The sequence below is a fragment of the Geotrypetes seraphini genome, chromosome 8 (assembly GCF_902459505.1).
Source record: "Geotrypetes seraphini chromosome 8, aGeoSer1.1, whole genome shotgun sequence".
Taxonomy (NCBI): domain Eukaryota; kingdom Metazoa; phylum Chordata; class Amphibia; order Gymnophiona; family Dermophiidae; genus Geotrypetes; species Geotrypetes seraphini.
This window is the reverse complement of record NC_047091.1, coordinates 169,866,714-169,894,643: the sequence shown is the minus strand read 5'-3', so window position 1 is coordinate 169,894,643 and position 27,930 is coordinate 169,866,714. Positions and strand designations below refer to the sequence as shown.

At 43.8% G+C, this 27,930-nt stretch overlaps 1 protein-coding gene across 2 annotated transcripts in view; it reads right to left on the bottom strand.

Moving 5' to 3' along the window:
• The window catches only part of MYO18B (myosin XVIIIB), a 565,740-nt gene that overhangs the window by 227,437 nt on the left and 310,373 nt on the right, over positions 1–27,930 (bottom strand). For both annotated transcript variants that reach the window (XM_033955841.1, XM_033955842.1), the window contains one exon: positions 27,524–27,613. In XM_033955841.1, coding sequence (XP_033811732.1) covers positions 27,524–27,613 — 90 coding nt within the window. The remainder of the gene's footprint in view (positions 1–27,523; positions 27,614–27,930) is intronic.

The following is a 27,930-nucleotide window of genomic DNA, read 5'->3' as shown; positions in this document are numbered from 1 at the left end:
TAAACAGTGGCAGAGTGAGGGTGTGAGGTGCCCGGGGCGGTGACCAACCTCCCCCATCCCATCTTCTCCACCCCCATCCCATCCGCTCCTTCCCTGCTCGCTCCTGCCACCCTTTTCCCTTCTCCCGTGCCTAATTAACCTTTCTGGCATGAGCAGCAACCCCGGCCTGCTGCTCGTGCCAGCATCGACTCTTCCTCTGACGTCGTTTCCTAGGCGCGGGTGCAGGAAGTGACATCAGAGGAAGAGCGGACGACGGTGCAAGCAGCCGGTTGGGTTGCTGCTCGTGCTGAAGTAATGTCAGATGAAGAGCTGACACTGGCGCGAGCAGCAGATTGGGGGTGGCACTGATCGCGCCGGGAATGTTAAAAAGGTATGGGGGGAAAGAGTGAGGGGGCGGTAAAGGAGGACAAGCGCCGGCACCTCCACCAAGATGGCACCCGTGGTGGACTGCCCCCCTCCTTCACTACGCCACTGATGGCAAACATGGTATGGTGAGACATAGCATGACGAGCATAGTACGGCAAAACATATGACGTGACTGTATGACAGCCTGTTAATTCCCCCTTCACCAGCCTCCCAATCCAGCTCTGATGAGAGAAGCAAGGTCCAATTGTGGCCCCTAACTTAAAAATTAGTTAAGACCACTGAACAGCAGAATGGTTAAAGCAGTAGGATGAGCACCAAGGAAGCACAGCTCGGATTTCACAGCAGCTCCTTGTGATGCTGGGAAGGTCACTCCTCTGGGAGGGGCCTTAGGTGTCTAGGCCAATTAGAGCCTTAGGCCCCTCCCCAGCGCATCCCAAGATGCACCAGGGAGGGGCAGGCCTATCATTTTGAAGAGGCGGGCTAGCACGGTAGACATGGAATGGCGTTGGAGGGGAGAATTAGAACAGTGGTTAGAGCATTGTGCTTAGAAACAGAAAAGTCAGGGATCAGATTCTACTGCTGCTTCTTAAGAACATAAGAACATAAGAATAGCCTTACTGGGTCAGACCCATGGTCCATCAAGACCAGTAGTCCATTCTCACGGTGGCCAATCCAGGTCCCTAGTGCCTGGCCACAACCCAATGAGTAGCAATATTTCATGCTACCATGTCTTTCTCAATAACTGACTATGAACTTTTCCAAACCTTTCTTAAAACCAGCTACACTATCCGCTCTTACCACATCCTCTGGCAACACATTCCAGAGCTTAACTATTCTCTGAGTGAAAAAAAATTTCCTCCTATTGATATTTCCGTGTAACTTCATCAAGTGTTGCCTAGTGAAAAATCGATCCACTTGTACCAGTTCTACTCCACTCAGGATTTTGTAGACTTCAATCATATCTCCCCTCAACCATCTCTTTTCCAAGCTGAAAAACCCTAACCGTTTTAATCTTTCTCATACGAGAGGAGTTCCATCCCCTTTACCATTTTGGTTGCTCTTCTTTGAACCTTTTCTAGCGCCACTATATCTTTCTTGAGATAAGGAGACCAGAATTGAACGCAATACTCCAGATGAGGTTGCACCATGGAGCGATAGAGGGGCATTATGACATTCTTAGTCTTGTTAACCATCCCTTTTAAAATAATTCCTAGCATCCTATTTGCTTTTTTGGCCGCTGCCGCCCATTGGGTTCATCTGACCCTGGACACATTGTTTAACTTTCTATTGCCTCAGCTATTGGTGTTCTTTTACTAAGCTGCGGTAGAAAGTGGCCTTAGTACACCTTTATTTTATTCCCCCCCCCCCCCTTTTATAAAACTGCACGAGTGGTTTTTAGTGCCAGCCGGTGCTAAGAATGCTCTCCGCTGCTCACCTCTGCGCTGGCTGGTGCTATAAAATGCTTGTACGGTTTTGCAAAAGGGGGGTGGGGGGTGGCGGTAAGGCTATTTTCACTACAGCAGTTAAAAAAATGTGTAAATTATGGCCACGCACTACAGTTGCCAGTAGTGCGCAGCCATTACAAAAACTTTGGAGGCAGCGAGGGTCACGTGTTAATCCTGTGCTAATCAAAAATGAATGAATCAAAAACAAAATTACTCTGGCTCGGCCCAAAATTAGAACACCTGCCCACCCTCTTCGCACTACCCTCAGGCGCTGCACTGCAGCTTGAGTTCTCAGGCAAGGTCCTTGGCATCATTATCGATTCTTCTCTCTCCCTCAATGACCTCCTTGGCTAAATCATGCTTTTTCAGCCTCCACATGCTGAGGAAAGTAAGATCCTATTTTCGCCAACAACATTTTGCCGTCCTTGTCCAATCCATCATCCTCTCCAAATTAGACTACTGCAATGCCATCTACTTAAGCCTATCAAAAAAAAGTCTTCAAAGACTCCAGCTAATCCAGAATACTGCAGCCAAGTTGATCTTTGCAAAACGCAAGTCTGACCATGTCTCCCCACACCTAACCAAACTTCACTGGCTCCCAGTGATTTCCAGAATCCATTTCAAATGCTCCTGCCTGGCTTTTAAGATCATTCACGGCATTCTTCCTCCTTTAATCCCACTATCTTATAACTCCTCGAGTCCTGACTCGACCAGACCCGCCCAAAGGTATAAATTATCCTTCCCCTCTCTACACGGTATTCGCTATGCAGGCAAACTGGGAAAATCCCTTCTCTTCAGAATCACAGGTCTTTGGAACGACCTTACTACCCCGCTGCGGAACCTGGGCTCCCTCCAATTATTCCACAAGCAACTGAAAACCTGGCTTTTCACTAAAATGTAATTCTATCCCTCCTTACTCTTCTCTTCTATATATAAGTTCATGTAAACCTTTTTTTTCCTTTTCTTCCTATATTTTAAGTTCTTGTAAACCGTGTCGAGCTCCACATCCGTGGAGATGATGCGGTATATAAACTTAAGGTTTAGTTTAGTTTAGTGGTAATGTAGCAGCAGTAAAAGATCAGCTGAGAAATGCCCACTCTCTGCCCCCCAACCCTCCGTGAAATAAGTATAAAAAAATATTTTAAATGCATGGTTTATTCAAGCAGATCTCAAAATACCTGCCGGATGCCTGAGCCCGTCCTGCGGTAAGCCCTTTTGCTCTGCGGTAAGCCCACACTCGGGCTTAGTGAAAGGAATTTGATTGTAAGCCCTTCAGAGAGAGGGAAATACCTAAAGTACCTGAAAATAACTGGGATACTGCTGGAAAGGCATGAGTTAAATTCACAAAAAAAGATTTAAAAAAAAAAAAGAAAATTCCTTCTCAGATGCTCCTGTTTTAAAATGATGTACCTAGGAATAATGAGAAAAGAAAAAAAAAGAAATTGTCTTGTTTAGAACCCCTAAATGTATTTTCACAGCTGTCAAAGTGATTGCCACTGGTACTTTAAGATTTGATTTGTAACTGAAGAGTTTCCACAGCATGAAGTTACCATATACCCAGAGGCATTCATCATACTAAGATTTGCAAATTTAGCTCGGGGCTCGTACATAAAATAAGGGACTTTTTTTTTTACTAAGCCATAATAGAAAATGGCTTCAGCACATGGCAACACAGGTGATTTTTGAGCACTAAAGCCCTGACTCTATAAACAGCTTCTAACTCCTAGGCGCCATTCAGTATGGTTGTCAATCATCCGCTAGGCGCCATTTATAGAACCGCACCTAAGTATTCATGGACATTGGTAGGCGCTTGAATCCTTAGTAGAGAATGTCAAGGGGACAAATTTGTCCATGCCCCTGCATGAACTTAATTTCCCCATCCCGTCCCCGTGACTTTTGTCGCCGTCACTGTCCCTGTCCCATTCCTGTAAGCTCTGCCTTAACCGCACAAACCTCGAACACGTATGATTTTAAAGGGTTTGAGGCTTGTGCAGATGAGGTCGGAGCTTAGGCACTGGTGGAATGAGGCATTATGACATCACAATCTGAGCTCTAGAATGTTGCTACTTATGATTTTTAAATGTTTGAGGCTTCTGCAGATAAGAACATAAGCAGTGCCTCCGCCGGGTCAGACCATAGGTCCATCCTGCCCAGCAGTCCGCTCCCGCGGCGGCCCAAACAGGTCACGATCCGTCTGAATCACCAGAAGGGGCTCCCTTGCCACCTTGGTTTCTCATTGAAGTCCTATCTTCCCATCGAAGTCCTAACCCTCCGGTCTTGCACATGCACGACCTGGTTGGGTTTCTATACTTATTACCTGGTTAGCTTTCTATACTTGTGTTACATCCCAGCTCCTCCCTCAGTATCCCACGATCCCTTTATCCCTCAGGAATCCGTCCAATCCCTGTTTGAATCCCTGTACCGTACTCTGCCTGATCACTTCCTCCGGTAGCGCATTCCAAGTGTCCACGACCCTTTGGGTGAAAAAAAACTTCCTTGCATTTGTTTTGAACCTATCTCCCTTCAATTTCTCCGAATGCCCCCTCGTACTTGTTGTCCCCTTCAGTCTGAAGAATCTGTCCCTATCCACCCTCTCTATGCCCCTCATGATCTTGAAGGTCTCTATCATATCTCCCCTGAGCCTCCTTTTCTCCAGAGAGAAGAGTCCCAACCTCTCGGCGTATGGGCAGTGTTCCAGCCCTCTTACCATTTTCGTTGCTCTCCTTTGGACTCTCTCAAGTACCGCCATGTCCTTCTTGAGGTGCGGCGACCAATCCTGAACGCAGTATTCCAGATGTGGACGCACCATCGCTCGATACAATGGCATGATGACTTCCCGCATTCTGGTTGTTATGCCCCTCTTTATGATGCCCAGCATCATGAGGACAGAACGTAGGCATTGGTGGAATGAGGCATTATGACATCACAATCTGAGCTCTAGAATGTTGCTACTTATGATTTTAAAGTGTTGGAGGCTTGTGCAGGTGAGGACAGAGCTTAGGCATTGGTGAAATGAGGCATTATGACATCACAATCTGAGTTCTAGAATGTTGCTACTTATGATTTTAAAGTGTTTGAGGCTTGTGCAGATGAGGACGGAGCTTAGGCATTGGTGGAATGAGGCATTATGACATCACAATCTGAGCTCTAGAATGTTGCTACTTATGGTTTTAAAGTGTTTGAGGTTATGCAGATGAGGATGGAGCTTGCAGGAATGGGGCAGGGACAGGAAAAGAATTTGCAGGGACAGGATGGGAAACTGAGTTCCGGCGGGGATGGGGAAAAATTTGTCCCCATGTCATTCTCAAATTTTTAGGCGCACTGCCATTTAGGCTAGGGTTTCCTTGGCCTAAATGAGTGCGGTTAAGGTAGGTGCCTACTGGTGCCAAATTCAATCCATGCCCAAATTCCACCCTGAATCCACCCTAAATAGGCCCCTAACGATGCCTACTTGCCAGTGGGTACCTCGGTGTAGACGCCTACCTCAAAGTGGTAGGTGCTTAGTGAGTTAGGAGCCTACTGGCAAATTAATGGTTTTAAATTGTTTTTTTAACGGTGCTTTCAATTATCAGCACTGGTTAAGCCAATTAAAAAAAAAATTAAGGGCTCCTTTTACGAAATGGCACTAGAGGTTTGTAGCGCAGGCCGGTGCAGAAAATGCTCCTAGAGCAGCCCAGCCCACAGCCCAGAACATTTTAAAAGCTTCAATAGCACATAATTACCACCTGCTAATGGGAAAAATAATGCAAAGTGCTTTAACACTTCCTGCATTAGGCCATTTTTTCCACGTTAAACATGCGTTAGTGCTTAATGCGGATTTGCGTATGAAACTGTTTCCTGATTGTCTTTCCTAACGGGAGTAAAGTGGTAGCTGAAATTACATTACATTAGTGATTTCTATTCCGCCAATGCCTTGCGGTTCAAGGCGGATTACATGAAAGTTATCAAAAATTACATTAAAAGTTTGCAGGAACAGCATAAGCGATGTCATAATATTTTCTTAAGAAATATCAAAGAGTTGTCGAGATCTTAAGGTGATAAATGTTGGGTAAATTAGAAGCATTTTAGATTTTGTTGGGTAGTTTGAAGTACATTAGAGAGTATTAAGGGTACATAGAAACATAGAAATAGACGGCAGATAAGGGCCACGGCCCATCCAGTCTGCCCACCCTAATGACCCTTCTCTGCCTTTACCCTGTGAATAGATCCCACGTGTCGATCCCATTTGGCCTTAAAATCAGGCACGCTGCTGGCCTCAATCAACTGAAGTGGAAGACTATTTCAGCGATCAACCCCCCTTTCAGTGAAGAAGAATTTCCTGGTGTCCCCACACAGTTTCCCGCCTCTGATTTTCCACGGATGCCCTCCTGTTGCCGTGGGACCCTTGAAAAAGAAGATATCCTCCTCCGCTTCGACGCGGCCCGTGAGATACTTGAACGTCTCGATCATGTCTCCCCTCTCTCTGCGCTCCTCAAGTGAGTATAGCTGTAATTTATCTAACCGTTTTTCGTAAAGAGAGGGTTGGGGGAGGTTGGGTAGGAGCTGGTCGTGTTAGATGGGTTTTATGTATTTTTTTGAAGAGTATGGTTTTAATATCTTTCTTGAAGGTTTTGTAGCTTGTGGTCGATGATAATAGAGTGGTGATTTGTCTGTCCAGTTTAGCTGCTTTGGGGGCTATTAGGTTGCCATATAGTTTTTCTCGTTTGACATTTTTGGATGATGGGTGTGTGAATAGTGAGTGGGTTAGATCTCAGCGTAGAAGATAAACGTGATTTTGTAGTAAGATAACTGAGCGGGGAAAGCTATCAGATGCACTAAAAGTTGGGCTTTTACCGCACCTTGATTTACTGAAGAAGCTTCCAACTGTCAGACGTTCAGTATTGTAGGTTATAGAAATAGGAATAATGCCGCTTGAGATCAACGTAGCATGAGTAAGTAGCATTATTCTAACATCCCAGACGCATCAGGCTGCATCTTAAGGGGCCATGCAAAGGTACTTGGAGGTGCCCCTCCAAGCCACCCCCTCAAGCAAAAATCCCTTCCAAAGAACCTCCTCTCAATTCAGACCCCACCAATACAAGCCCCACCCCCAACCTGAAGCTCCTCCCCCCCAAAGCTGAAAGGCCCCTCGAGTCTTGTTCTCCCAACCAGAAATCTCCTCCAATGGAAGACCCTCCCTCCCCCAACACACACAAGGCCCTTCCCTCCACCCTACTGAAGACGTCCCTGGGCCAACCTTTCAATATCCCTAGTGAGAATGGGCAGGAGTGATCTGCAGTCGCTCCTGCATTAGCTGGTGCTGGGCTAAAAATGGTGCCAGTGACCTTAGCATGGTTCTTGCAGTTCTACCACTGGGGCACGTAATATTACTATTGTTGATTTTATGTTAAATCACAAATGTCTAGTTATTATTAAGGGAAGGTCACAAAACTCATTTTTGGGTAGGAAAAGACATCTTTTTAACCTGTGTGGAATTATATTCTTCCAAAGAAAAAGTGGGCACTTTTTTTTATTTTTTTGAGCAAAGGAATTCCGGTGCTTGCATGCAATACCTAGCAGCATAGACCAGAAAATATATAGCACTGAATGAAGCAATGTTACAGTGTAATACTCTATATTATGATAATTACATAAGCCCCTTGCAGCAACAATTCTATTAACTCAGATCACTAATGCACAGTGGACAGTGTTTCTTTCACATCAGGATTTATCCAGTGGCCTCTCAACTTAAGCTATTTGCAGAATCCTCTGAAAGTCACTGGATTTCTTACACGTTCTAATGCCACATAATTCGCTTTATAAGCCGCACAAGTCTAACCATGAACTATCTTGAGGGCCCAATGCACCTAGCACGTAAAGCTGAGATAATGCAAGGCTTCTTAAACTAGACAAGAACGCACATCCAGGGCAAGAGAGAAATCTTAAGCCTCTACAACCAGGGAAGGATTAATTATTCGAGGGCCCCTAGGCACACAAGTACACTGGGCCCCCCTGGACCTGCCCCGCCCATGCCCCACCCATGCCCCGCCCACACTTGACAGGGTGCCCAGAACATGGTGAGAAACGGCTGCCAAAAAAAGAAAGGAAATTATATATTAACATTGGAGATGGCTGCACGCAAATAACTCTCTTCCTAAATTACGTCTGAAGAACGCTGCTGTTTACCTACCTGTTCTTGTAATGGGGAAGCAGAAAGGAATGTCTCGGGCTGTACCTCCAGTGGCCGCGACTCTTCGGCGGCTAGTCCAGACAACCTTGCAAGGATTGACTCAGCGCGGAGAGCAGGAGACACAGCCAATTACAAAAGTGACCCTGCTTAGCACGGAAAGGGCTTCGTTAAGCCCTGATCGACGTCAGGCCCCTCTCCAGCCAGGATTGGTCAGTCCCACGCTGCAAACTGTGATCGGGTCTCCTGGAAGAAAGAGGGGAAACGCCAAGCCCTGGAGGAATGTCTGGGTGACCATTTTTGAAACAGATAAATGTTGTCGGGTGGGGGCCCATTGCCGTGGGGGGGGGCGGCGTTGTTGTCATCGTGTGGGGGCCCGTTGCTGTGCAGGGAGGGAAAAGGTGGGGCCCGTTATCTTCTGAAAAAAAATGGCATGGTAAGTCGTCCTTCAGCAGGCCTCCCCCTGACTATTTCGGGCCCTAGGCACGTGCCTACTGGGCCTATTGGTTAATCCGGCCCTATCTACAACAGATCGCAAAGGAAAGCACGAGTGAAAACAGGATCAAAATCAATGGCATTTGCAGGATATAACTGAACCATGCCTGGCATGTCTTTGGTGCACCTGGGCCACCGGGAACAATACAATTGCAATGGGTCGATATTCAGTGCAATTTAACTGTCTAGAAAAGGCACTGATGAATTAAATAGCGCTTAACTGCTCAAATGTGAATATTCAGCGTGAGATAACTGGTTACTCTGCTGAATATACCCAGTTAGTAGCTAAAGTTAACTGGCTATATCTAGGGTTACCATATTTTCTTCTGCAAATCCCTGGAAATATGACCCCGCCCCATTCCACCTCCAGCCCCGCCCAGTTCCGTGTCCACCCCCATCCCCACACAGCCTCCTCTCTTTCCCGATGAGCTCCAGTCGTGTTTGGAGGGCCTGGAGCATGCGCGGATGTGTGCAATATCACCGTACGCCCAGAGACTCTCCAGATGCAGCCAGAGCTCATCGGGGCTTTCCAAAACCCAGACACACTCCCAGGTTTTGGAAAGACCATCCAGGAACCCAGACAGTCCACTAAAAAGGGATACGTAACCAGACTTAGGCGTCGGTAGGTGTCTTAGACATAGGTACTGCTCCATTAGGACAGCTTTTCACCCACCTATGTCAGATCCTAATGAAGCCTACCTTAACCATGACTATTCTCTACCCATATCCACACCTACTGTTTGAGATAGGCATCATTAAGCGTGGGAGGGCGCCTCCAACTAGGCGTTGCTTGGTGTCTTAAAAGTTTGGAACTGAGCTCTTACATTGTTTAATTAATGGAGTTTTTTGATTGGTTGAAAACCAGCGCGGTCCGTTACCATACCGATTAAGCCAATTGAAAAAAAAAAGTTAGGCACAGATCCCAAACTTAGGTGTCACTAAATGGCCACAATTAGGGTGTTGCTTATAGAATATGGCCCTGAGGGGCTAATTTTATCAGCCAAATCAGACCAATATAATAATAATAATAATAACAGTTTATATACCGCAGGACCGTGAAGTTCTATGCAGTTTACAATGAATTAGAAAGATTCTACAAATTGAATGGGACATTCATAGTTAGAGATTAGTGGTTAACAGTTTACGGGATCAGATTTGGGGGGAGCGAGATTGTGATGGGGTCGATTGTACGGATTCGTTACCTAGGTACTTCAAGAATAATAATAATAATAACAGTTTATATACCGTAATACCGTTAAGTTCTATGCAGTTTACAGAAGATTAGTGGAGTACAAGTTGAGTTGACATACAAGTTGAGTTAACTTAAGGGATGTGGGAACAATGGGGAGAAAGGGCAAGAGAGGGGAAGGAGGGAAGTGGGTCAGCTGTCTAGGTATTTCAGGAATAGGTGAGTTTTGAGGCGTTTCCTGAATACCTCATAAGTGGTGGGCAATAGGAGTTGTTCTAGGTCTTTACCCCAGGTATGTTTTTAGATGTTTCCTAAATTCACCATAGTTATTTATAGCAGTCCTATCGTTGAAAACAGAGGATAAAGTGGAAGAGAATAATCAACTTTCTGCCAATGCAAAGGCTTTACAGACATCTACGCCAACCAATGTGAAAGGTTGCAAAGGAAAAAGCCTCAGAGCCCCTCCCACAAACACCGTCATAAGTTAAACGTAGGTGGGAAAATATTTCAGGGGTAAAACTCGTCTTAGGCACAAAAAAAAACCTTATACATTGGGAGATGGTATAAGCCTTAGACAATGCAGGAAGAACGAGCGAAAATTACTTCAAGCGCATTCAGCTGCTAATTACTTCATTTCAAATAATCATGAAGAGAAAAAATGAACTGGTACTTATCCCACATGAAGGTAGGTATGTAGAGCAAATATCACATAGACGCAATGCCCAGCGTTTTGTCAGAAACGGCTGCTTCAGGATGTGCTGGAGTTGTTTATGTATTGTGTGCTCTCTATAAACTTAACCAGTCAGTGCTGAATATTAGCTGGTTAATTTTTTAGGGGCTACCCCTCCACCCCAGAAACTTTGCAATTGTTTAAACATTTTGTATGATCTTTGAAAAATACTTCTATATAATGGGGGGGGGGGGGGTTTCTTAGTTAATTCATAATTTGTGTTCAAAGTGCCCTCCTTCAACCCTGAAACGTTCATGAAGTCTTCCCCCTCAAGCAAATATACCTTCCAAAGACCCTCCCTCTCAATTCAGACCCCACCAATACAAGCCCCTCCCCCAACCCAAAGCTCCACCCCAGAGCTGAAGGGCCCCTCAAGTCTAGTTCCCCCAACCAGAAGTCTAGTTCCCCCAACCTCCAATGGAAGACCCTCCCATCCACACACATACACACAATGCTTCTACTAACTAGTTACAGAGGCTGTAATCTTTTTTTTTTTTTTTTTTCAATTCATAGAGGGAATAAGTAACAGGAAATTAAAGATGTTACTTCCCTTAAATCAAACAATAATTCCACACAAGCTGAATATCAAAAATATTATAAAACCACTAAAAAGATATTCAGACACTAAATCCCCTTACCAGAGACTTCAATTGAGCAGGTATCTAAATTATACGGAGAAAAGACCTGTGTTCCAAGAGAAAAACTCAGGGAACTTCTATGGCAATTACAAAATTGTCATAGGAAACACATCCTTGGTCTAAGAAAAACTCCGTTTGATAAATTATTATCACAAAAACCTATTTCCAAAAATCTTGGAAAGGGAAAAGCCTCAGAGCCCCTCCCACCAGCATGTGGCTGTCAAGGACTAGAGTTCAGAATCTTTCGTGTAAATCATTCAGGACACAAAAGTGTAGTTTAAACATTCAAGGCCTTAGGTGCGTTTCTGTCATCCTACAACTGGTAGGACAGCATCCAGAAAGACTCACCCCAAAACAAGTAACTGGCCATTTTATTGGGATAATGATATCATCAATTAATTCATTATTAAACATACGTAGTTGGTATATCTACACCCTGATTACAATTGCTTCATTAAGTTCCAATGATAAGTTGCATACTCCAGCAGGTTTTAAGAAAGGTTTGGACAAGTTCCTGGAGGAAAGTCCATACACTGTTATTAAGAAAGACATGGGAGAAGCCACTGCTTGCCCTGTATTGGTACATTGGAATATTGCTACACCTTGGGTTTTGGCCAGGTACTAGTGACCTGGATTGGCCACCGTGAGGACGGGCTACTGGTCTTGACTTGGATCTGACCCAGTAAGACTATTCTTATATTCTTATGTTCTTAACAGCAGTTCTGTGAGCACTTTAGTCAGGGGGAGAGGAATGAATAATTTTTAGTAGGCCCTTTTTCCAAGGGTAAAAACTGTTTTCCTGAGCAAGAAGCTTTGACGAGTCACCTCATATTGCTTGGAAACATGAGAACTTTAATTTACCTTTATTTTAGTATAGAAATGGATATCTGGAAATATGCTGTAATAAATATACATGGCCATAACAGAGTATCAAAACCCCTATTTTGCTTGGCCCACTGGGAGCTTGTAAATTGCAAGGCACTTGAAAAACACATGAATACATTGCCAAGGCAGTCATCACAAGATGACAAAAAAAAAAAAAAAAACCTCTTTAGATTGCAGTCTTACAAGTAAAATAATGATGTGATTCAAATTTGAACAATCCTGCGCCTTAAGCCCTTAGGGTCACATGGTTCCGCTAACTATTACCTTAGCGCAAACAAACACACAGCAGTCTGTCCCATTTTCATATTTTATGCAGTTTGGGGCTGTGGAAATGATCTATTACGGAAATGTTATGGCTAATGTCCCCTCTCCTGTGAAATATGACGCCACGCTTTCTGATATGCTGAGAAAATGATTGTATTTGCTGAGAAATTTGTCTTTGAAGTCAGTATCCAGGAAAAAAAAAAAAAAGAATTGCAATAACTTTAAAAGGTATCAAAGCAGCACAGGGTTTACTGGGCTTTGCACCCATTAATCAAATGCATGATGCAAATATTTTTCAGCTTTTGTCGCTGCTTGCTCATTTCCACTGGTGTTTATGAGCTTTGAATTTGCTATTTTAAAAAAAATGTTCCGCTACAAAATATCAAAAGAACATCCAACGTCAGGGCAGGATTAACCAATAGGCCTTGGGCCCGAAATGGTCAGGGGGGCCCGATGAAGGAGGGCATCAACATTGCTTTTTCCAAACGGCGATGGGCCCCTCCAGCATCGATCGGCAACGTGGGCCCCTCCTCGATCGGCAGTGCGCCCCCCCCCCCCCCCCCATTGACGGAAAGTAAGACAAGCAAGCAACACGGGTAAGAAAGGCAACGGGAGCTGTAATTGTGCAAGCGGTGCTGCTTGCCCAAACTTTCCCTCTGACGCAGCTTCCTGTTTCCGCCTGGGCGCACGGTGGGGTGGGGCGGGGCAGGGGGCCCAGTGTATTTGTGTGCCTAGGGGACCTCGACGAGTTAATCCAGCCCTGTCCAACATGGAAACAATATTACAAGACATCCGTGACAATGCACGTGGGATCTCTCAGGCCGTGAAAACCTTCCTCTTTACAAACCCAGCGCCTTCGGGACATGCGCCCAGAATTGCCAGAGTCAACGCACCTACGCCACCTAATCTCACCAGATGATACTTACCCCCTTCTTTTACTAAAGTGCACTATGCTTTTTAGTGCGCATGCATGTTATCCTATGGATGTGATAGCAGTTAAAACACTTAGCGCACCTTTGTAAAAGAGGGCCGTGGTGTATATGTTTTATTCTCATGTCTATATTGTAAATTATGTCATCTCTTTGCTGTCTCAATCATATTTGGACGTACTTTGTAATCCGTTCCGGGCTCCTTTGGAAGGACGAGCTAAATAATTGAATTAATTAATTAAACTACAACAATGGAAAGTAGAAAACTAGCTTTGAAATACCTACAATAATCAGGATAATAAAGGGGGGGGAGGGAAACCATATAATAGCTCCAGAAGAGAATAAAGGAGTCTATAGCCATGGGGTAATGCTTCCTATTGATTCACATTTATGGTACTTCAAGATTACACTAAAATCCATACTCATAAACAGTTATGTGACTGGCAACAATGCTTTTAAAAAAAAAAAAAAAATTTGTACTGGGTCAGATTAAGGATCCATTTAGCCCAATAGCCCAGTATCCTGTCTTCAACAGTGACAAGTCAGGGTCGTAAGTACCTGTCAGAGTCCCAAAAAGTAGTGCGATTCCATGTTACATAACTTCAGAGATAAGAAGTGTGTGTGTGTGTGCGTGGGGGGGGGGGGGGGTTCAGGTCTACCATAAAAACGGTTTATGGGCTTGTGCTCCAGAAATTTCTCCAAACCTTTTTAAACCTAGCTACATTTCCTACTTTCTGCAGTTGCAAAGTTGCCGCGAGATTTCGCAGCAGCCATTCAGGTAGTGGCTCTGCACGGGGCAGGAGCACAGGAAGATCGCTCCTGCACCAGTTCACCGTTGCACCACTAGGGCTTTAAAGATAGGTATTTTTAAAAGTCTGGGAGGCGGGAGGGAGGTGGGATGTGTCAGAGTCAGCTGGAGCAGAGGTGGGAGGAATCCCTCTCATCTTGGCCCACTGCTGGACCACCAGGGCTGGTGGGTGCATTGATTCTGAGGTCTCTTTTTTCCCCCCACTTTTTTGGTGCTGCGGTTGTCTTAACATAGGGGTTCTGGAATGTTGCTACTATTTGGGATTCTGGGTCTTGCTACTCTTTGAGATTCTGCATGAAATCTTAATCCTGTTTGGGGTTCTGGAATGTTGCTACTATTTGGGATTCTGCATGAAATATTAATCCTGTTTGGGGTTCTGGAATGTTGCTACTATTTGGGACTTTGGAATCTTGCTGCTCTTTGAGATTCTGCATGGAATCTTAATCCTGTTTGGGGTTCTGGAATGTTGCTACTATTTGTGATTCCGGGACTTGCTACTCTTTGAGATTCTGCATGGAATCTTAATCCTGTTTGGGGTTCTAGAATGTTGCTACTATTTGGGATTCTGGAATCTTGCTGCTCTTTGAGATTCTGCATGGAATCTTAATCCTGTTTGGGGTTCTGGAATGTTGTTACTATTTGTGATTCCGGGTCTTGCTACTCTTTGAGATTCTGCAGGGAATATTAATCCTGTTTGGGGATCTGGAATGTTGCTACTATTTGTGATTCCGGGTCTTGCTACTCTTTGAGATTCTGTAGGGAATCTTAATCCTGTTTGGGGTTCTGGAATGTTGCTACTATTTGGGATCTGGGATCTTGCTACTCTTTGAGATTCTGCAGGGAATCTTAATCCTGTTTGGGGTCTGGAATGTTGCTACTATTTGGGATTCCGGGATCTTGCTACTCTTTGAGATTCTGCATGGAATCTTGATATTCTTTGGGGTTCTTGATACTATTTGGTGTTTTGCCAGGTACTTGTGACCTGGATTGGCCACTGTGAAGCCGGGAAATTGGGCTAGATGGACCACTGGTCTGACCCAGTAAGGCTATTCTTATGTTCTAGACCGGTCAAACTTTGACTTAATGAACCAAAATCATGCATAGTCATTCAAACACTGTCATCTCCCTTAGTGCAGCATTGGACAGATCGCAGAACACTTTGACCAGAGGGATTTCAAGTTAACCTAGTACCAAATCTGTTTTGGTGATGTATATATATATATATATTTTTCTGAAGTATCAATACAGCTTTTAAAGCTCTGTACATCCAAGCATTCATGAATAAGAAGATTCTTTAGTTCACAGCTCCTGTCAGTAAAAAGCCTCACATTCTAACAGAGAACTTGAATAAAGCAGCAACTCTGGGGAGTCAATCACCGGAGAGAACTTCAAAAACAACTTCACTTTTTTCTGTTTTATTCATTAAACTGCATTTCTGTGGCTATTTTTGGAACTTTCAGCTTATTGATGAGCCACTGGGAGAGTCTGGGATGCCCTCTGATTCGAACATCGGTTTGGGGGTCACTGTCAAGCAGCACCAAGCTGTCATTAAACCACGCTATCCTGGAAACCATTTGTCACACGAGAAATATAAATTTGGAAAGCTAAAACGTACAGCTTTCAATTCCTATATCCGTTTGCATGACAAAGAAGCCCAGAGGACATTAGCAAATGCGAAGGCAGCCTACACTTCCTATGTACATTATGCAGCTGTCAGGATTGGACTAGTTGCCTGTCAACTATGATATGGACTTATATAGCAACATAGTAAATGACGGCAGATAAAGACCTGAATGGTCCATCCAGTCTTCCCATAAGTTATACCCATTACAATACATGATTAAATTAACTTGTCTCTTTGATATTTCTGGGTCACAGACTGTAAAGTCCACCTGGTATTGTCTTAGGTTCCAACTGCTGAAGTTGCCATCTAATCAAGCCATTGTGACATCACTGCCGAGGTTGGCTCTTGGGCATTGCTGGAATGAGGCATTATGACATCACAATCTCAGCTCTGGAATGTTGCTACTCTTTGGTTTTCTGCCAGGTAACATAGTAAATGATGGCAGATAAAGACTTGAATGGTCTATCCATCCATATGTTATACTCAATATAAATACATGATTAAATTAATTTTTCTCTTCATTGATATATCTGGGTCATAGACTATAAAGTCCACCTGATATTGTCCTAGGTTCCAACTGCTGAAAATGCCGTCAAAGCTCCCTCCAGCCTATCTAACCGTCCCGTTGTTTGCAGGACATCTACCATAAAGTCTGGCCAGTAACATCCTCCTGTTCCATAATTAGTGGAGTTCCCATTGATGCCCTCCCCATCCCATCCTAAACCGAATCACAAATGTTGGCTCAAATAACTACCTGATTTGGCCGATGGCTTGCTAAAATTAATCTGCACATGGTTTCATTTCATTTTTTTCATCCCTCATCACCATTGCTGCTAAATTCTATATTTTCTTCTCCAAATATTAGGGCTATCTAGGCACTTCACTAAGCCAAGATGCTTGCAATACCATTTTTTTAAGAAAACAATGCGCCATTTTATAAATAAAATAGATTATTGAAAGCACTTATGTCCATATGATTGAAAAACTTTATATCCCGCACTAGCTACAATTCTAGGCAGTTTGCGTAGTAACATTTACAATAAAATTAAAAAGCATAAAATATATGATCAACATATAAAATAATCTTTTATACATACAGTGAAATTCAATTTAGAATTATTCAAAAGCCTATTACATAGAAACATAGAAATAGACGGCAGATAAGGGCCATGGCCCATCTAGTCTGCCTACCCCAAAGACCCTCCCCTACCTTTCTCTGTGAATAGATCCCACGTGTCTATCCCATTTGGCCTTAAAATCAGGCATGCTGCTGGCCTCAATAACCTGAAGTGGAAGACTATTCCAGCGATCAACCACCCTTTCAGTGAAAAAGAATTTCCTGGAGTCCCCGTGCAGTTTCCCGCCCCTGATTTTCCACGGATGCCCCCTTGTTGCTGCGGGACCCTTGAAAAAGAAGATATCTTCTTCCACCTCGATGCGGCCCGTGAGATACTTGAATGTCTCGATCATGTCACCCCTCTCTCTGCGTTCCTCGAGTGAGTATAGCTGTAATTTATCCAGCCGTTCCTCATACGGGAGATCCTTGAGTACCAAGACCATCCGGGTGGCCATTCTCTGGACCGACTCAAGTCTCAGAACATCCTTACGGTAATGCGGCCTCTAGAATTGCACACAGTACTCCAGGTGGGGCCTCACCATGGATCTATACAATGACATAATGACTTCAGGCTTACGGCTGACGAAACTCCTGCGTATGCAACCTATGATTTGCCTTGCCTTGGATGAAGCTTGCTCCACTTGATTGGCAGTCTTCATGTTCTCACTGACGATCACCCCTAAGTCTCGTTCTGCTTCAGTTCTTGTTAGGATCTCGCCATTAAGGGTGTAAGTCTTGCATGGATTTTGGCTGCCCAGGTGCATGACTTTGCATTTTTTGGCATTGAAGCTGAGTTGCCAGGACCTAGACCAGCGCTCCAGTAGGAGTAGGTCGTGCATCATGTTGTCGGGCATTGAATTTGTGTCCGTTGTGCTTTTGCCCACTAAATTGCTTAGCTTGGCGTCATCGGCGAATAATGTTATTTTACCTCGCAGCCCTTCTGCCAAGTCTCTTATAAAGATGTTGAATAGGATCGGGCCCAGGACCGAGCCCTGCGGCACTCCACTGATCACCTCCGTCATTTCAGAGGAGGTGCCGTTCACCACTACCCTCAGAAGCCTACCTCCAAGCCTGTTCCCTACCCATTTCGTCAATGTGTCGCCCAATCCTATAGAACTCATCTTGCTCAGCAACCTGTGGTGTGGTACGCTATCGAATGCTTTGCTGAAGTCCAGGTATACGATGTCCAGGGACTCCCCAACATCCAGCTTCCTCGTCACCCAGTCAAAGAAGCTGATCAGGTTGGATTGGCAGGATCTCCCCTTAGTAAATATATAACTATCCTCCTCCCCTTTAATATTCAAGACCCCTTATCCACAAACCACCTGAAAATGATAATGGAAACGGTAGAAAAATGGATGTCAAATCATAAACTAAAACTGAACTCGGAAAAAACTAAATTCCTACTACTGGAAAGGGAAAAAAAACCATCTCTCACAGAACTAGAAGTAAATACAATCAAGTACCCAATGCAAAGCACACTCAAGATCCTGGGAATTCTACTAGACAGAAATTGCACAATGCAGTCTCAAATCCACAAAATCATCCAAAAAGCATTCTTCACAATACGTAACCTAAGAAAAATAAGAAAATTCTTCAACAAAGATCAATATAAGATATTAGTACAATCCCTAGTACTGAGTATTGTAGATTACTGTAACAGCCTATACCTATCATGCCCAAATTACATGATAAAACAATTACAGACAGTTCAGAACACAGCCCTCAGAATCATCTACTCACTAAGCAAATATGACCACATCACCAAAGCATACCTAGACTCACACTGGCTACCAATAAAAGCAAGATCCCAGTTCAAATTCTACTGTCTATTATACAAAGTAATGCATGGAACAGCACCCATCTACCTAAACAACAGACTACACCGTAACCTCTCACACAGATCAAGGAGAACTCAGAGCCTATTCACTTATCCCCCTCTCAAAGGAACACGACGAAAGAAACTATATGACAGCCTTTTAGCAACACAGGCAGCAAAGATCGATATTAACATCACCAATCTACTGACCAAATCAATAGACATTAAAGCATTCCGAAAAGAAATCAAAACTCATCTCTTCAAAAAAACACTTCCCATCATCATAACCTCACAAAAGTATTAGAAAATGCGCTCATGACTACCCTAACACCACCACCAGCAACACCTTGAATCCGGACAGTATTATCTCCACTCATCTAAACAACAGAACCCGGACATTATTAACTCTACTCGTCTAAACAACCTATCACTATCTACTATCCATTACCAATTTCTCCTGGAAAAGTCCAGAATAACAATTGTAACTTAACGCATCCTTGATTATATGTACTGTAAAGCTACTGGAAATGTCCAGTCTTCTAAATTGTAATCCGCTTAGAACCGCAAGGCACAAGCGGAATAGAAATCACTAATGTAATGTAATGTAATGTAATGTAATGTAAATCCATGTTGACAGGGATCCCGTAGATTCTCCTCGTTCAGGATCGTATCCAATTGGCGTTTGATTAGAGTTTCCATTAGTTTGCTCACTATCGATGTGAGACTCACCGGTCTGTAGTTTGCCGTCTCCATCTTGGAACCTTTCTTGTGGGAAAAAAAGGTCTTTTAATGGTTTCCTAAAGGAGCGTACTGGTTGAGCTCCAATGTCTTGGGGCTGCCACCATAAATATTATATTTCTTAATGTAGGCAGTCACAAACCCTATATTTCTTCACTTTCACACTCATATGAATAATTAACCCAAGATATTACTTGTGGCAAAACCAGTTGCAGCTTTATTAACCTTACCAAATTTACTCCAGCAACTTAACTTTGAACATTAATCACGGTATCCCCATTTCATGGTCAGATAGTAACACACTGACCAAATTTATTCACAGTTCATTTACTGTCCCCCTTATTCATGGTCCATGGTACTGCAGAACCGTGCACTTCCTCCCAGGGCCATGGTGGTACTGAACATAAACCATTCCAATACTCCTTCCCTATTCTCATCTCCTATACTGAACCTCAGGATTTTCCAAAATAAGGTTGGGAATTATACTCAAATGCTTGGGTGGGGTGGTGGGAAGGGAGAGAAAGAGATGCTGCCGGTGGGGGAGGGATTGTGGATTGTGTGTAGAGATGGTATACATGGATAGAGGATTGTGTGTAGAGATGGTATACATGGGGAAAGGAAGAAAGAGGGAGAATCACTGGACATGATAGTAGTGGAGATGAGGGAGGGAGAAATGTTACACTGGGAGGGAGGAGAGATGACTCAAAGAAGGAGAGACTTGGAACTGAGGCCGGGGGAGGCCTGAGGTTGAAGGTAGGGAAGTCAGAGCTGGGGAAGGGTCAGGGGTCAGAAGCCTGGGTTAGATACATAGGTCTGGGAAGGGGAGGGAAATTAGTTTAGGCATGGGGTGATGGTGTAGGGGAGAGGGAGAGACTTGGGACTGAGGCCATGGGGAGGCCTGAAGGTAAGGAGTTCAGAAGTATACCTGGATGTCTGTCCTCCTTTCGTAATCACCAAGGCTGTCTCTTATACAATTCTTGACAGCTTGAGGCCACGTTGGCACATATCATATTGTTGGTTTTTATTGGTCACTTACAAACATCATTACATTTATCAGTTTATTAATTGGTTCATAATATCTGTGTCATACCATACGCATGTCCTGTTTACCAGAAAATCTATCTTTTCTTGCATATGCCGTTTTAATGATCATGTCAGCAATTTCGAGCCATCGGCCAGTAAAACCCTGCCCACCACAGGATATTCTTGCAAAATAATGTATTTTTATATTCTTGGTTAAGACATGTTCTCATCCTTCTTAGATTCACTTCCCTAGCATTACTGCAGATGTGACACCAGTTGCCATGTAAAAGAATAAGTTTTGTTTCACCCGCTCATTTTTAGCATAAGGTTTATTTCAGCAAGCATAGACAGTTTTAAGTCAGAGCATTCTCAGCCGTCTTAGGCCTTTAGTTGTGTTTATTGGCCTAATATGTTAGGGAATTTCAGGGGAGGCTCTTCACCTGAAACCTGTACAGGACTCTCACTCTCTCTCTCTCTCTCCTCCCTTCTCATCAGGTAAGGGGTCAGAGGTCTAGACTAGGTTTATTGGGAGGCCTGGGATTTGGGATGCAGCAGGGTTTAGTCCGAGGGTGGTAGTGACTGGAAACTGGAAGGGAAGGATGGAGGGTGCAGGCGTGACAGGATGTGGAGGGCTGTTCCCAGTACCCCCATCCCAAATTCCCTGCCTCCATTCCCATGGAGGGACAGGGTAGGGACTGAGTGGGTGGCTAAGTTGTGGTTGAGGTAAATGGAAAGGTGTGAGGGAGGGGTGTCAGATTCTGGAGATGGGTGATGGAAGGAGGGAAGAGAGAGATGTCAGGCCACTGGAGTGGGAAGAAGAGAGAGATGCCAGACCAGGGAATGGAAGGGAAGAAGAGTGGAGAAATGTCAGACTGTGGGAAGGAGAGAGATGCCAGACTGCAAGAAGAAGAGAGAGATGCCAGACTGTGGAAAGGAGAGGAGAGATATGTTGGACAACAGGAAGAGGAAGGAGAGAAAGATGCCAGACCATATGAGAGGAGAAAGATTCCAGACTATGGGAAGGAGAGAAGAAAGATGTCAGAACATAGGAGGGGGGAAGACAGAGATGTCTGTCCATGGGAGAGAGAGGGATGAGATGGTGCATAGAGATGGAAGGGAAGGGGAGACAGAGGGAGGAGATGGCGTGGCAGAGAAGAGATAAGAAGAAATGCTTCTTATGGATAGATAGGAATAGGGGAGAAGAGGGAGAAGCTGGTACACATGGATAGATGGGAAAGAAAGGGAAGACATGGAAAAGTAGATAGATTTTGAGAGGAAAGCAGAAAATGGAAGAAAGTTGAATGTTAAAAGTTAATGCTAAAGATGGATGTAGATCAACAGAAAAGTAGCAAAACCCGAAATGGATGGGAGATGAAAAATAATGAAAAAACAAGAACTCCCAAACCCCATGAAGTAGAACTGGATAAGGGGGAGAGACAAGTCCAAAATAAGATATCCTACAATAATGAACCACCCGAAGGCGTGAATTCAGTGATTGAGAGAGCCCTCAGTCGCACAGCCTCCTTCCGGGAACTCCCAGAAGTAATAGCTGTCACTGGCTTACACCCAGAAGGATGTTAACTGTGAAACATCCCCAGGCTCTCTCCGTGCAAATTTAGTGATAAATGTGCACACAAAGAGTGCTGAGTGCAAAAGTAAATCAAAAACACACTCTACAAATCAATATCCAGGGGGCCAAAACACAAAGTTCAAACGTCCAAATCCAGCAAAGCAAAAAACCAACTGGAAGTACTTAGATTCTCCGTGGATAATACAGCCAGCAGGTGGCGGCGAAGAAAGCAAATAGGATGTTGGGCATAATTAAGAAGGGGATTACGAGTAGATCGGAAGAAGTTATAATGCCACTTTATAGATCAATGGTCAGACCGCACTTGGAATACTGTGTCCAACACTGGTCTCCATACTTTAAAAAGGATATAACTCTGCTAGAGAGAGTGCAAAGGCGAGCCACGAAACTTATTAAAGGAATGGAACATATGAGCTACAAAGATCGACTCAGGAAGCTGGGACTGTTTACCCTTGAGAAGAGAAGACTGAGAGGGGATTTGATTGAGACTTTCAAAATATTAAAAGGATTTGATAAAATAGACCAAGAAGCAGCATTACTGACATTTTCACATCTGACACGGACAAGAGGTCATAAGCCTGAAACTGAGTGGCAGCAGGTTCAGGACAAATGTCAGGAAGTTTTCTTTCACACAGCGCGTGGTGGATGCTTGGAATGCACTCCCGGGGGAGGTTGTGGAGGAGACTACTGTACTGGGATTCAAGCGCAAGTTGGATGCATACCTTCTTGCATATCATATTGAGGGATACGGTAAATCCGGGTCTCCATAAAGGAGTACCTAAATGGGCCGCCGCGTGTGCAGATCGCCGGACTAGATGGACCTCGGTCTGATCCGGTGAAGGCGTTTCTTATGTTCTTATGTTCTTATAAATTCGTCCAACGGGACTCCGTTTCGGGGGTGGACACCCCCTTCTTCAGGAACGGCTGGAGTGCGCTGTGACCCCCAAATCATCAGGCACAGTGGTTTAGCGAAGCAGAAAATGGCGCTAGACCAGAATGGACGCCTCCAATTTAAACTGCATTCAATTGACGTGTCACATGACTACGTAAACCGCAGGGGAGGAGAACACAATTCCCCGCGGAAGCTCCAAATGAAGAAACAAATCATTAAAACAAGGAAGAAAGCCTCTATAAGTAAAGATGAACAATGACAATTAGAAAGTGTGATGCCATTCGATGTATTCATTATGTCCAGTGGGAACAAAAGCCTGGAGTTCAAAAATCCAGTATTGTTTCCTACGCTGCAACAAAGATAGTTTGTCCCCCTGATAGTCTTCATGTATCTTTTCTATCACAAACCACCGTAGATCCTGAAACGAGTGACCCAATTGGATACAATGGGGCACCAGAGGAGAACTCAGCAATTGAGTATTGTCCACCCCCGAAACGGAGTCCAGTTGGACGAATTTATCACTTGCTGGCTGTATTATCCATGGAGAATCTAAGTACTTCCAGTTGGTTTTTTGCTTTGCTGGATTTGGACGTTTGAACTTTGTGTTTTGGCCCCCTGGATAAGGGGTAGAGACAACTTTATTGATTTGTAGAGTGTGTTTTTGATTTACTTTTGCACTCAGCACTCTTTGTGTGCACATTTATCACTAAATTTGCACGGAGAGAGCCCGGGGATGTTTCACAGTTAACATCCTTCTGGGTGTAAGCCAGTGACAGCTATTACTTCTGGGAGTTCCCGGAAGGAGGCTGTGCGACTGAGGGCTCTCTCAATCACTGAATTCACGCCTTCGGGTGGTTCATTATAGTAGAATATCTTATTTTGGACTTGTCTCTCCCCCTTATCCAGTTCTACTTCTTGGGGTTTGAAAGATGGATGTAGGGCAGAAAGTGAAGGAGAGAAAAACAGCAAATGGATAAGGTGGCCCTGGATACACAGTTAAGAGCACAGACAAAAGGACGTGCAGCCAGAGATTGGGAAAGATGGTTTGAAAACCAAAATCACCAGGCAACAAAGGTAGAGGAAATGATTTTATTTTCAATTTAGTGACTGAAATGTGTCAGTTTTGAGAATTTACATCTCCTGTCTATATTTTGCACTGTTCAAGAAAAAATGCATTTGTTTCTATTTCTCTGCAGTTGTACTGCATGCAGAATCTTGAATCTTAGGATTCCGTTTGTGGTCCTGTGTTTGCATAGGGGTTATTATCTGTGTTCTGCATGTGTGACCAAGGCCAGGTGTTCTGGTAAGAATGAATGTTGAGAAGCATAGTGTGCTTTGTGTAACTTAATTTTGTGGTTAACCATTATATGTTGTTAATACGATTATATTGTGTATATATATGAAAAATGAATGGAAAACATGTTATTACAATTAATACTATTATGGGGGAGGGGTCTGGGGCAGCGCTTGGGTGGGGTCTGGGTTGGAGCATTTGCCCTCCCCCCCCCGATGCATATAGGGAAGAGGAACCCAAATTATAGTTACGTGATCAAAGGCTCCACATTAGAAGCCACTGCCTAGGAACAGGATTTTGATATCATCATCATTGTTGACACATTGAAGCCCTGTGCCCAGTGGTTAAGAAACCAAATAGAACGTCAGGAATTGTCAGGAAAGGAATGGAAAACAAAACTGAGAATGTTATAATGCCTTTGTATTGCTCCATGGTGTGACCACACCTCAAATATTGTGTGCGATTTTGATACTGCATCTCAAAAAAAGATATAGCAAAATTACGAAAGGTACAGAGAAAGGTGATAAAAATGATAAAGGGGGTGGGACAGGAAAGGGTAAATAAGTTAGGGCTCTTCAGTTTGGAGAAGAGAGGGTTGAGGTCTACAAAATACTGATAGAAACATGACGGCAGATAAAGGCCAAATGGCCCATCCAGTTTGCCCATCCGCAGTAACCATTTTCTCTTTCTCTCTCTGAGCGATCCCACATGTTCATCCCAGGCCCTCTTGAATTCAGACACGGTCTCTGTTTCCACCACCTCTTCCAGGAGACTGTTCCACGCATCTACTACCCTTTCCGTAAAAAAGTATTTCCTTAGATTACTCCGGAGCCTATCACCTCTTAACTTCATCCTATGCCCTCTCATTGCAGAGTTTCCTTTCAAATGAAAGAGACTCGACTCATGCGCATTTACACCATGTAGGTATTTAAACGTCTCTATTATCTCCCCTCTCCCACCTTTCCTCCAAAGTATACAGATTGAGATCTATAAGTTTGTCCCCATACGCCTTATCACGAAGACCACACACCATTTTAGTAGCCTTCCTCTGGACCGACTCCATCCTTTTTATATCTTTTTGAAGGTGCAGCCAGAATTGTACACAATATTCTAAATGAGGTCTCACCAGAGACTTATACAGGGCATCAATGCCTCCGTATTCCTAGTGTCCATACCGCTCACTATGCACGCTGCCATCCTTCTAGCTTTCACCATCACCTTTTCAACCTGTTTGGCCACCTTAAGATCATCACATATAATCACACCCAAGTTCCGTTCTTCCATCATGCACATAAGTTTTTCACCCCCTAAACTGTACCATTCCCTTGGGTTTTTGCAGCCCAAATGCATGACCTTGATTGATGTGGAATGGAAAGATGTGCACCGCTTGTACACGTTTTCTAAAAATACAAGGCCTAGGAGGCATACAATGAAATTGATTGAATAAATACAAATAAATTGAAGAAAATATTCCTTCACTCAGTGTGTTATTGAACTCTGGAATTCATTGCCAGAGAATATGGTAAAAGCAATTAGCTTAGCAGGGTTTAAAAAAAAAAAAAAGTGTAGACATACTTAAAAAAGAAAAATTCATGAGCCATTATTAAGATGAACTTGTGAAAAGCAGCATAAAATCTATTTTTCTCTTTTGGGAACTTGCCAAATATTCCTGACCTGGATTGGCCACTGTTCTCCCCTGCAGTGGCCAAAGGAAGCAAGCGCCTATTTATCCTCACTGCTTTGATCTATGACGGTTTCATCCTTCTGCACAGATGAAATCAACCTAGATCTGGCTTTACACCATACTTTCCTCCTCCATTATTACACACTCTCTTCTACATGTGATAAGGGAAAAATTTGACACCTGCAGACATATGCTACCTCCTCTATTCTCATTTTTTTTCTCGCATTTCAGAAAACTGAGCAACTTCTGTTATCCAGGGAGGTCTGCATGATTAGCGACCTCAATGTAATGAAAATATGTTACCTTGCCCGATGTAATTTTCTATTCCTATTACCATTTCTGTCAGGAAAATGGATTAAATGTGCAGTGAGATATTTTCTGAACTGTAACACATTAACATAATAAATCTGTGAAATACAGTAGGCCATAATGCCTTCTTTTCTCATTGTCCAAAATCTTTGTTTTCTAATCCTTCTACCTCTCCCTGGGTGATAATTAAAGCAACAGGCAGAGAGAAAAGTGGGAAAAGTCAAACTATGTATCATAGTCTAGACATTGAACTACAACTAGAAAGGTAATGTTAAGCAAGCTGGACACCCTTTCCCATGAAGATCATAACAAGGACATCAAATGATATCAAATAAATTTAATTTGCTGATATGGACTAAGGTCTGGGATAACAATCACCAATGCTCTTAAACCACATAAAGGAAATGCCCAAATAATGTTTCTGGTTTTACATTCTCCTGCACAATTTAACAAGGATCCTGGGCACTTCTCCTTCTAAGAAGAGTGGGAGTCTTCCAGCTTCTACCTTGCCAGTGGGGGGTGCTGTTTCACTATCATATTCTCAATACAGTATAATCTCGTTATAATGGACTTCAAGGTAGAGAATGACATGGGGAAAAAAAATCACCGGAGCACCATCCCCTTCACCGCCCCGTCCCTGAACCCGCCATCCCCTTCACCGCCTCGTTCCCGTCCCCGCCATCCCCTTCACAACTCCATCCCCGCAGCATCCACCCTTCCATCTCGCCAACAGGAAAGGAAATACATTTCTGTTTTTATCTCTTCAGTGTTGAAGTACTTGCTGACCCTTGCTGTAGCTGGCGGGGATCCCCAAGCACCACCAGCTGAGGATCTCCTCCAGAGGAGGCCGGAATTCCCTTCCAAACAACAAAATCATAAAAATACAATAATAGTCCAAACTTCGCATGTTGAAAACTGAGACACCCAGGCCAAGTGCTCAGCTTCCTTCATCTAGCGTTGCCAGATTTTCCAATCGGAAATCCGGACCCCTTAGACCAGTGGTCTCAAACTCAAACCATTTGCAGGGCCACATTTTGGATTTGTAGGTACTTGGAGGGCCTCAGAAAAAAAATAGTTAATGTCTTGTTAAAGAAATGACAATTTTGCATGAGGTAAAACTCTTTGTAGTTTATAAATCTTTCCTTTTGGCTAAGTCTTAAGAATAATATTGTCATTTATAGCTAAAGAGACATATGACCAAGAAACTGTTTTCTTTTACCGAGGGCCTCAAAATAGTACCTGGTGGGCCACATGTGGCCCCCAGGCCATGAGTTTGAGACCACTGCCTTAGACCCACCCCAGTCCCATCCTAGCCCCGCCCTCGCTGACTGTTCTTGTCAGACAGGGAAACCTCCCTGCCCGACACGATTTCAGGAGGCTTTTCAAAACCGGACAAAAGTGCCAGGTTTTGAAAGGCCTTCCAGAACCCCCAGACATGTTCTCAAAAGGAGGACATGTCCGTGGAAATCCAGACATTTGGTAACCCTACCTTCATCTATAGCCCCGTTCCAGTTGCCTACCTTGCTTTCCAGGAGATCAGTGGTTTGTCGGAGTTCATGACGGGACCTTTCCGACTTCTCCAATTTCATTCTCAGTGCTACGATTTCTTCCTAAGAAAACACAAAAGCAGTATCTTAAAAATTCATGGTTCTGTGGTGTCTAATACTTCACCTAATGCTGGAGAATCATTTGACAGAACAAGCAAAAAGCAAAGCTTTTCATTCAAGATGAGACATACAAGAGACATGAGTGAAACTTTATAAATTTCACATGAGAACGTCGATTATCCAGACTAAGCCCAGCAGAGAGTGGTTCAGTTAATAAAAAGTCCAGATGATTGGACATTATGTTTTAGTTTTGTTTTTAATAAAAATTGTTAAAAATACCGTCAGCGACCCCCCTCCCTCCCCTCCAACAAGAAAAGGCA